The 11960-nt window shown below is 44.4% G+C and overlaps 1 protein-coding gene across 1 annotated transcript; it reads right to left on the reverse strand.

Moving 5' to 3' along the window:
• Positions 1-4728: 4728 nt before the first annotated feature.
• LOC142573105 (homocysteine S-methyltransferase YbgG-like) lies at positions 4729-5948 on the reverse strand. Its single transcript, XM_075682634.1, has one exon. The coding sequence runs from the start codon at positions 5927-5929 to the stop codon at positions 4871-4873; it is 1059 nt and encodes a 352-aa protein (XP_075538749.1). The 5' UTR covers positions 5930-5948; the 3' UTR covers positions 4729-4870.
• Between the last annotated feature and the right edge of the window lie 6012 nt (positions 5949-11960).

The raw sequence follows: 11960 nt of genomic DNA on the forward strand, positions 1-11960 counted from the left end.
CAAATACAAAAGTATGTGCTGCATAAACAAGCAGTGTGAGGGGGCTAGTTGGTGAGTATACCATAGCTGGGTGTAGCACAAATGGGAATGCAAGAAAGAGGAAAACAGGGTTGGGTGCAAGTACTTGTGTCTGCCCGTTCTTCAGCTTGTCTTATACGAGGATGAATCAGAAGGTCTTTGCCCCTAATTTTATTAGCCAAAATAAGGTACACACAGGTAATTACAAATATAACATACCATTTATGTATCTTACACTATTTTTCCACATAGTCCCCACACTGGTACAGACATTTGTCCTATCGCAGCACTAAGGAAAGCATTTGTCGCCTTGAAAAAAATAAGTCCACTTGTAGAAAGGTTGGTGCCCGCTTTTACCTTGTTCTCTCATTTTGCTCATCGTCTTATCTGGGTTAGTCACTCTTGCTTATTATAAGTCAAGTGCTCAAGTTAATCAATTTATGCTCCTCATCCCTCGGCAGCAGGTTCTGTTGTTATTTGCGACTGACTGCATGCGTATGATTAAGCTGCCTTCTATGAGTGGCATCTCTGAACTAAACCCTGGGCTGTCAGCGAGGTAACGAAAGTTAATGGCAACCAGCTTTTAATCTCTTGCAAAGACTGTGGGATCCCACCGTGCTGAGGTTACGATGTTGTTGCATGGCAATAATTTCGTCGGTCCTGTCAGGGTCAAAATAACGCATATCGACTGTAGTGTTATTAAGAGTGCTTGCCTGTCAGCCCAACTGATGTGCTCTGTTCTGCAGATGTTGTGGTATTAACTGAGACATGGCTGTAATATGACAATGTTGATTGCAGTTAACTTTTCACAAGCAAAAGTAAATTTTCTGCTTATAGAAGTGATCATAAAGGCCACAATAATGGTGATGTAATGATTGCGGTCTCTGAAGAATTAGTTTCATGTGATGCTGATTTATCATCATCTCTTGAGCTTAATTATAGTTGTATTAAAATGAACAACAAAATTGCAGTATTATTGTGTGATTGTTATTGTCCATCTGATGCAGAAACAACATTCAGAGATCACTTGCATGACTGTCCAAACCAGTTTTGTCACTAAGTTCCCAAAAGCTCCAATTTTTCTTCTTGGGGATTTGAACTATCCTGTTATCCCATGGAATAGTGAATATCCATATTAATTCTAGTTCTTCAGAATTGCAAAGATTTATTGATGTCACACACATTTAACCTTTCACAACTAGTTACAGAGCCTGGTGTTGCAGAACCTGGTTTATTCAAAAGGTTGACAGAACCTATTTTAGTACTGAAAAAGCCAAGATGAAAATTATGCAGATCCGACGCACATGTTCGAAATCTGTGTTAAGTAAAGCAGACACAACAAATAATGTTATTGTGAGCATAGTTAAGGCATGTGTGCAAGGTACCAATGTTTTTTGTTGAATAAGGACAGGGACCATTATGAAACAAAAAACCCGGATAGCTTGCAAGCATGCCTTGTTGACAACATTATCTGTTGTGTCTGCTTGTTATCTTGTTTTTTCAGTATATATTCTGCTAACCTTTTAATAAATGCCAGTTGGAAGTAGTGGCACATTTTTCATACCTGATTATTTGTCTCTGTCTCAATCGTCCCGCTGTGGTTGCTCAGTGGCTATGGTGTTAGGCTGCTGAGCACGAGGTCACGGGATCGAATCCCGGCCACGGCGGCCACATTTCGATGGGGGCGAAATGCGAAAACACCCGTGTACTTAGATTTAGGTGCACGTTAAAGAACCCCAGGTGGTCAAAATTTCCGGAGTCCTCCACTACGGCGTGCCTCATAATCAGAAAGTGGTTTTGGCACGTAAAACCCCATAATTTAATTTTTTCTGTCTCAATCGTAGCATGCTTTTGCAAGTTTACTACAAATGAGCAACTCCATCTTAGTTCACACCCCTATAAATTTTCCATCACAGTGCGAACCAAACAAACACACAGAGAAGGCATTTGACAGAGGTATCTTCTCTCACGCAAAGGAACAGGTGTCTTAATGTATGGCCAAGTGAACACACGTACATGTGAACCTAGAGTGGCGATACACTGGTTGCCCACAACAAAGAGTGTGGTTGCCACATTAAACTGCAGTAAATGTGCTATGCTCAAGCACATGTAAGCCAGTCTTCAAGGCACAACACGGCTTCTTTGATCAGACACCCAGCGTTTGGCGACAGGAGAATGTGTATGTGCTTACCTTTTCTGTTTTAAGCTCAGGTGGCACGATTGTATGGCAGAAGCCACACATTTTTTAAATTGACTAATTGTATAATGAAATGAAATAAGTCAGGTTTGAGTGAAAACTTTATGGTGTCCTTTTTACTTGGTTCACCTTTTTGTGCTTTTACCTCTTTTCTTGAAGGGGATGCAAACTATTTTATAGTCAAATGTTCAGTGTACACTAAAGAGAAAAAATTATTTCACCTGTGTCAGTAAATCAGCCGTCCACATTACCGAAAAAGCCTCTCCCACCGCTAGAAGATGTTTGGGAAGTCAGAAAAGACGTAAGAAAGAAAATGGGTGGCGAAAACGGCTTGAAATTCCTGCTCTGCGCGAGTCCATAGATTTTGATGCCACCTGGCTGGGCCCAGTTAAATTATCATCAGCAAAAATGTACTACATCATATTTTAAAAGAGCAAAGGACTGAACTTGGGAAGTTCCAAGAATATTACTGAACGACGATGACTGAAATGCGAAAAAAATGCTTTGAAATCTGTGATGTCATGCTGATATAGCAGCCGTGGGGTTTTGGTGCGATATTCAAAAAATGAAACTTTGACCACCATTTTCTCTTCTAGTTATCAACCTATTGCCACAAAATCACCGAAAGTAGAGTCTTTGAAAGATACTTTTAAAAATCTAAACTGACTGAGTCTTTCATTTTAGTGCCCCTTTAAAACTGCGAGGGTCGAGATACTTGCATCTTTAAAGCAAAGCTTTCCTAGTGAACCCTTTTGAACATTGCTGACTGTGGCTGCTGTTGTCTTGTCGGGTAGCTCACACAATAAACATAAAGAAATGTGTGCACTATGGTGGTATCAAACCTCAACCTCCCAGCACCAAACCCTGATGCTGTAACAATTGGGCCACGATTACACACATATTTGTCTCGTGCCAACTCCAAGTAGATCTTACACAAGACTGGCACATGCATTACATCAGTAACAGTATGCAAAACTGCCATCCACACACACCAGTTTCCATTTTGTCACATGCTCGAATGAAATGGACAAATGATTGTCAACCTGACTGCTGTCGTTCACTTCCTACTTTCTCAAGGCATGCACCTCTCCTCATTATTTATTACTTCACTTATTTATTTACATATACTGCAGCCCTGATTTAGGGCGATAGCAGGAGTCGGAAACATTACATAGCATCAGTAAAAGACAGCAAAGCAAACACAAGAAAATAATTGAACCAAGTGTCACTGGAAAGCAAACTTGCACACAAAAATGGCCACGTCTATTCCACCCTGTGAATGTGGATGTACAGTGAAGCTGGTGCAGATGTCAGACAAGTATCACCATCCCAACTGACATTAGACAACATTACGCAAGCACCACCACCACAAGCAACGTACGCTGTGCGCATTTGTGCGGAAGTGCAGCACACATCCTCATTCTTCTAGGCCATCCACCAAGCGCAAGTGCCCTATTGAACTAAATTAATGATTAAAAGTAAAATGTGCAAGAAGATTCAAAAAGTATGACTTACGCACTACCTACAGACAAGATGGCGTCAGATTGTAATTAGAGTATACAAGAAAACAATTCTGTTATGAGAAAAACCAAACACAAACACCTTTTCCAGCTGCCGAGGTGGTACTGCTGTTGTACATATGTCGATAATGGTTGCAGCACACACTATGCGACAGATGCAACAGGCAAAGCACCCACAAATCAAGGACAGATACATTGTATGCACACGGCACGTGTGTGGAAATCCAGCATACATCCTCGTAGGCCCTCCGCCTGGCATAAGTGCTTACTATCAACTATAATTATAATTTGAACTAATTAAATTTCGCAAAGTAATATGTGTGATAACATTCGTAAAGTATGACTTACACACAACCTACAGACATGATAGCATCGAACTACTGTAATTCGAATATACGAGAAAACATAATTCTGTTACGTGGAAACTGAAACACAAATCCCTTTTCAAGCTGCCAGTTTTGGGTGAGTGTGCTGCTAAAAATCCCAACCAACGAGATGCTGTAAAAGAACAATAATACAGATGAACATTGACTAACACCCATCGACAAACATCATGTTCATCTTTGTGATGTCACTGCGTTGACATCTTGCAGTGTGCATTTGCAGGAACTGCTGTATACATTTTGGCACAGCTTGTGGTGTAGTCCATAAACAGACATTGCATGAGATTGCATGTAGCATGGTATGGCAATTTACATGTTCCATCTAGTCTTATAGCATTTAACGAGTTGCCTAACAAAAGCTTATTCTGACGTGCGTTGTACCTGCATAATTTTTAAAGAGGGACATGCAAACTGATGGCAGACAAGAAAATGCAAATTGTTGGGAGCAAACAGAACAGGCAGACTTTGCTGTACTTTCAGCTCAGAAAACTGATTGTGTTTGGCGTTTGTAGTCTCAGTTGCTTCATAAAAATTCAGCAAACACGAACTCAATATGAGACATCAGGCAAGTGTTTGAAAGCTACAAAAGAGACTCGAGAACTGACAAATCTAACAGAATCAGTGTGGTCAAGGCACGTTTATTGCTAGTATATACATGCACGTTCAGCCTGTGCTACTGCGACTAGACTTATGAAATTTTGTAGGAACAACGGTAAACGCTCTTTATGCGATGGCGCAACGAAGACGGCTTATTACGCTGACGCGAGACTGTTTACAACCTTGGCGACGGCACTGATATCGTCCGGCCCAGTCCCGCAACAGCCGCCAATCCACCGCGCGTTGAGGTCAATCCATTCGGGGACGTATGCCGAAAGGGGCCTGCGCGGCGCTCGGTCGGCGGGAACCTTGCCGGACGAACTGAACATCTCGCCGCTATTTGGATAAGCAATAAAGGGGACCCGAAGGTGTCCGGTCGACCTCAAGGCGGCCGCCACATTTTCCGGAGGACAACAGTTTACGCCGATGGCGATAATCTGTCTACAGGCATCGGCGAGGAGGCACTCGTTCATGGCCTCTGCGAGCGGCTCTCCCTTGGCCGTGCAGTGCGGTGCATCCGGCGAAGTGCTAAAACTGAGCCACGCCTGGGTGCCGGGGAACTGGCGCAACAGCTGTACAAGCGCCACGGCCTCGCGCGCCGCCGGTATCGTCTCGAAGGCCAGCACGTCGCAGCCGGCCGCGACTAGACACCGAACACGGGGCCGGTGCCACTCGACGAGCTCTTCGACGCTCTTGACGTCTGCGTACCCGCCGGTGTATTCGGACAAGTCCGCCTGCGCGGCGCCGTACGGCCCGACGGAGCCAGCGACGATCACGCCTGGTCGTCCGCACTGTTCCCGCGCCGCGACGGCTGCCATGCAGCTGCGAGCTATGAGGGCCTCGGCCTCAGAAGCGCCGATGCCCAGATGAAACTGCAGGTTGTCGACATTCGCTTGGTAGCTGCACGTCGTGACGACGTCGGCGCCGCTCCTGATGTAACTCTTGTGCACGTCCACTATCGCCGGGAGGTCAGAGACGAGTACTCTGGCGCTCCAGAGAGCATCTGTCGGCGGTATCAAACCCCGGTCGCTCAGCTGCGACCCCATGCTCCCATCCACGACGCGCACCGGCCCGCCGGAGCCCGCTGGCGCCGCCATATTTAAAAGGCGTGGATATGGATTGGACTTCGCCACGGTGGCCAGGCCGCTTCGCGGCTTCCAGAGGTTCCAGACCTTCCAGACTGTAGAGTTCTTGTTCCGGAATGCGGCAGCCATGGCGGTATTATGAGTGGTACTAAACATGAGCTGGTTTGGTGGTACAATGTACTAATGGTGGATGAAACTGTTGCATACTTTTATTTGTAGGTATTATGTGCCAATCTTCAACGTGAGTAATTAATCTTTCCACTCATTATGCCTGTAGCATAAGGTTGGGGCTGGTTCAGGGAGTAATGCTTTAGTAGTAATGCCTGACAGAACGTGAACGGAAGAAAACGACAACGTGGTTAAACGGTTCTTCCATCAGATTGTGTTTTCGCGCTTTTTTCAACAACGTGTTTGAGCAGCAGCTCGGCTGCAGCTCATTGAATAATCTAATATGCATTGTTTTTAATAAGCCAAATAGCATTACTGCACGGTGGCATTCACGATTCCCTGCTGTAGCTCTCGTGCAAGTGTCTTTTGATGCTACGAAAAAAAAAAAAAAATTGCGTGTCCCACGCGCTGCTGGAATTTGTTTAGGCGAAGCTTTCATCGGTGTTTGGGAAGAACGCTGTTTCTGCGTAGCGACCATTTACAAATAGAGACCACACGATTTAGTTGGACATTTCACTGGGAAACACCTCGCGCACACTCGTTGAGAGCGGGTGTCACACGGCGCACTTTCGATCGCGATCAAGCCCGATCCGGATCGAATTTCTCGGTCGCGATTGGTTCCTTTGCGCGAGCTGCGCGAGGGAGCAAATCGTGGTCGGAAATTTCGATCCGGATCGGGCATGATCGCGATCGGAAGTAATCGTGTGACATCGGTATACAATTGTCACACGGCGCACTTTTGATCGCGATCATGCCCGATCCGAATCGAATTTCTCGGTCGTGATTTCATTGCTATCAACAGTGGTCGTGCGACGCCGGTATTACTACCGCTCTGCGAGTACGCAGCCAGGCTCCAGCCGCCGCGCCCAGCCGGGGGCCCCCAGAGTCCCCGGCGCGTCTACGGGTCGCCAGCTAGGAGTTCGTTCCGGCGGTCGTTGTACCCCGTCCCCCTTCGCCTCTACAACCAATCGCTGGCCCGCGGATCAGATACCTCGACCGCTTGCCATCCCAGATATGTAAATAGACCAAGACTGCCCAGGTAGGCGACGCCGGCAACGAGTGGCTCACGGTGAAGTACAAACAAAGGAAGGCAGCGCAAGCACTACCAGAAACAACCCCCAGTCCTCCCACCGAGACTCGCGACGTACACGTTCAACACCCACCCCCGCTTTTTAAGCACACCATAAAAGTCATAATCCGGCCACGAGATAAACCACACAAATCGCGGTGAGCATCAAGACTGCAAGCAGACACCCAGCACCTGACTACCTCAGCAATCTTGCCGTCATACTAGCCATTGAACAGAACACTGCAGTCGCGAGCACTCCTTAGGAAGGCCTGACAGTCAACATCCAATGCAACACATCTTTACAGTTCGGCACACAAGACTTCACACTCACGGCTTATATAGCCGCTCCTGACAACTTTGCCCAAGGCATTATACATGACATCACTCTGAGCCAAATTAATGCCAAACTAGATGCCCAACTTGAGGCTAGTCAACAATCCATCAGACAGCAAATTCAGGAAGCACTTGCCATGACACTGCCTGGTAAGGAACATCGCCGCAAATAACCTGCAAGTTTATGCCCACCGTGTAGCCTACCTCACGGTGCAATCTGAGCCATATACCAACCAAGATGAAGCCTAAAATACCAGCTCCGTAACTACACTCGTCACAATCTGGCAGTGGAATTGTCGGAGCTGCACTCCAACAGTACATATGTGGTGTGAGAATTCCAGCAGCAGTTCTAGCCCTACAGGAGATGGGAGAACGACCCTCTCTTTTTGGCTCAATATGATTTTACAGCTGAAATGATTTTGACTGTAAAATTCAGCACAAGATCACATATGCATTCTTAGGTTAGATAGAAACAAATGCTAAGAACTGTGTTTGCTGCCGTACAGCCAGCTATAATTCGATTTTCTTTGAATAATGAAAATTTCCAAATACCTAGTTTCCAAAGCGAATATGACTATTAAAGATATAATATTCTATAATATTGAACATTTTTTTAATATTCCCACAGCCTTATAAATAAGCTTTGGGATCCTGTATACACATCTTATGGATGAAAGAGCAATTTTTTTAAGTACAGTAAGAGTGCATAGTCTTACAATGACAGAGATTATGACTGGCTTCATTGATGAGGTAGTACTGAGGCATAGTAGTTCTTGTTACCAAAATACATGCAGTCTTGGAACACCTTGACATGCTTATTGTCAAATTGTGCAGGTTTCATCACGAGGCAGGCATCAGCAATATCTGTTTATTGCCATCGCATGAAACCAACATAACAGCAGGCCAACCTGCTAACACCGATAAATATATATATGACTTCCCATGCCCAGGGTGCAGAACATTACTCAACTATTCTGCTGAACTTAGCAGTCAGCTTCAGTACACAACGCTTATTATGTTCATCGTGCATATATCATTACATGAGAAACTGCAGGTGGCAATGTCCACAGTGAGACATATCCAAAAATGTAGCTTTCTTTTTTACACACGTTTACCGAGGAATTGCAATTTCTTTTCATGAGCAGAAAAAGAAACAGACAATATGTAAAAAACTTTTTTGCAGGTAACTGTGTGACTAATATTTGATGTTGGACGACATGGTCTACAATAAGCCTGAAATTAAGCAAAGATAACAGGAAAAGCTGAAAGAAAAAGTACAACACAGGAGATTATTAACAACTATAATTTTTATAAAGCAATGAAACTACATGTATCAAAATGAAACATGAACAAAGTGCAATAAAGATCATACTTTTCAGATCACTGGAATGTTGAAGTACCCAAACCTCACATTGTAGCCACAGTAAAGTTTTCTGTGCGCATGTCTTTTGCTTAGGCAACAGCATATGTAGCCTGGTAACTTTAGCTGCTCCTCTACAATGAGTTAACACCTCAATGTCTGGAAGTAAAAATCAGAGCCTCTCCTTGACGTGTGCACTCACTACAATGAAATACAGCTTTTTGGTGACATCTACGGGAAGGAATCACTTGCAAGAACTCCCTCCTTTGTATAGCCTTCATGAAAGAACTGAATATCCCTGAAAACACTATTATTGATCAGAAATAGTAAGGAAATGGCCCTGAGACGCAGTGATTGATGCCCAAGTGCAATGAAGCCTGCACGGCACCACTGGTGGAAGAGCATTGAGTAAAAGTTGTCACGTCTTGACCATATCTCCACTTCTGAACAACGCTCCATTCCCACAAGATTTCACTTCTTAAAGTCAAGGCAGTAATCCCAGTTGAAACAATATGCAGGTGAATCACATTGTGAATGGTTTCAAGCTCATTATGTGCCCCTTCAATAATGGGCAAGTTGGTTGATCTTCATGGTAAAAGCAGTGCAAAAATAACGGCAACACAATGCAGAGAAATACACAGGACAGGCGCTGCAGTAACAACTGACTGGCAATAAACCAGTTAGTTGTCAGTTCAGCACCTGTCCTATGTATTTCCCTGTCTTGTGTTTCCTCAATAATATCTGCTAGCCTGCCTTATGTAGGAACATATTGAAGGGAGGAATTTTTTTAATGAATCCATTGGCTACTGACCTCTGTGCACAGACGACTGTGCTTACTAGGCACTGGGAAGACTACCAGCACTAGTGGTTTCAGCCCCTTACAGCCTTCGGTTGGTGATAGATGCCATGAACACATACTGCAGTATTTTTTACTTAGTTCGCTTAAAACATCTTGGTGACATGTTTCACCAAGCAACCTTTTGCCAGGTCAGGTGTCCATGGGGTTCCGGCCTGTTCCAATAAACTGCTTTCAACTTAGGAGTGTTCTCACAAGGTTCTTCTAGCACCAAGTGCTCTAAGAGGGATGTAATTTCTCACTGTGAATAAGTGCTATTTCCTGCAAGTTGAAGAGACAATTCGTGTAGTGACGACTTGTTACAAGGCCCTTAAAAAAATGTACCTTGACATCTTGCAGCTTGAGGCATTTACCACTTTCTTGTGCTACCTTCATCCATCAGAGAGGAATGCAATCATTTCCGAGAAAAGAGATGGGAGCTTGATCATAGCAGGGACTGGTGAGAACGGTAATTTTTCCAGAGCCTACCAGTGTCAAATACAAAGCAGTTTTCTTCAAAGAGACAAAAATTTGGTAAGACACGTTTATGACATCTATATGTATAACTTGGCATAAAAGCTATGCGGCAAAAGTTGCGACATTAGTTGCCAACTTGTTAACAAGGTAGTTATAGCATTCCCTAGCTATCAAAATAAAGTGGCAGACAGGGTAGGCATGCAGGTTGTATTTCCTGTAAGATGATCTAGGCACTCTACAATGGTTTAAGAATCAAGAACAATGCTCCAACAACAAAAAAATTATGCGGATCCCATGCACTGTGGGAATTGATGTAAGCGAAGCTTTCTGTGCTGTTTGCTTTGATTATCGATAATTAGTAGTGATGTTGCTGGCAAATGTTTAATTTCTTCAACGTTTAGCCCATAAGAGAGTGGCGAGTTGATGTTAAATGTTACCTTGCATGCACCACTGCTGTTTATCTGCAGAGTACACAGAACACACAGGGGGAGGTGTTTGCTTGAGGCGTAGTTGTGCACCATACTTCATAACCTGTTAGAGGGTTGAGCGTATCCATTGCCTCACACAGCACATACATGCATCATGTTAGAAGTATTAAGATTTAATTTAATTATGGCTCTGTACATGCCAAAACCACAATAGGATTATGAGGCTCGCTGTAGTGGCAGACTCCAGATTAATTTTGACACCGTGGTTTTCTTTACCACGTCCCTAAATATAAGTGCATGAGTGATTTTTTTTTTTTTTTTGCACCTGTTGAACTGCAGCTGCTGTGGTTGGGGTCAGACCCCCGACCTCGAGCAATGCCATAGCTGCAAAGCTACTGTGATGGGCACAGAAGTGTTGATTTGACATGTGACCACTTCCGTAGGGTCACCTAGACCCTACGGTGCACTTTAATGCGGCTCTGGTTCTGCATGCCCTGAGTAAGTTGTTCGCTTGACAAATTTGCATGGTTTTTATTTTTCAGAAGTAGCAGAAATGTGTCATACCATACCTTGAACTTAAATTAATCCCACTTGCCCACAAGCATTGTTGTGTCTATAGTTTCCTTATCATCTCACGTCACCTTTTCTCTACCTCCCGCCCCTTGTATGGAAACTGCGAGTGAAGAGTTACAAGTTCACTCGTTTTGTGATTGCATCGGTTCTGCCCATTCTCTGCCTCCTCTTCTCCCTCCTCTCTACCATTATATCTAGCTTCCCTCTGGACTTGGACGTTAGTAGAAAGGCAAGCGCTGCAATTTCTGCAATGCTCTTACAGGGGTCACGGATAATTACAACTGTCAAGAGGCTAATGTGACAATGCCCAGGGAGCTCTAGAGGGCATTGTGCTCATTCGACGCTGTGCAAAATACAAGTTTCTTGCGTCGCCGTTCCTCTCTGCCATGCTCCTGTCATGTATAGACATGCTCTGAACCACCTCCCCACGCAGCGTGCCAGACAGCAGCAGCATAAGTGGGAAATTCGAAGGGAGAGGCAACGAAAGCTTCGCTTTGAAAAATGTTTGAAAAGGAATGTATAGTGGCACCAAGAGTGCAAATTCAGGAAGTACTGTGCATAGCATTCTAGCTAATACTTTTACTTAGCAACATATGTGGGCGGCCGCACCCATATAGGCAAGGCCCAAGCCATTTTGACCTCTTATGGAGGTAAGAAGGTGGCTGTGGAACAAAAACAGATTGGAATAGTTTTATGCTGTTCCTGCCCAGATAATGTTTGAATTACTCCCTGGGCAAGCATGTGTGTCTGCTTTCGAGATGTCAAATTTGGGCAATCCAGGTAGTACAATTTTCCGCTTGTGTAGTAGCTGGGGCGACTCATGCACATTCATCAAAGGCCATGGGAAGCTCAGATTAGCGAACGCTGCTGTTGTTAAGGAAGGTGCTGTGCACCTGCATGTACGTTTTGGTAGTTTA

This window comes from Dermacentor variabilis, chromosome 2, assembly GCF_050947875.1.
Source record: "Dermacentor variabilis isolate Ectoservices chromosome 2, ASM5094787v1, whole genome shotgun sequence".
Classification (NCBI taxonomy): Eukaryota; Metazoa; Arthropoda; class Arachnida; order Ixodida; family Ixodidae; genus Dermacentor; species Dermacentor variabilis.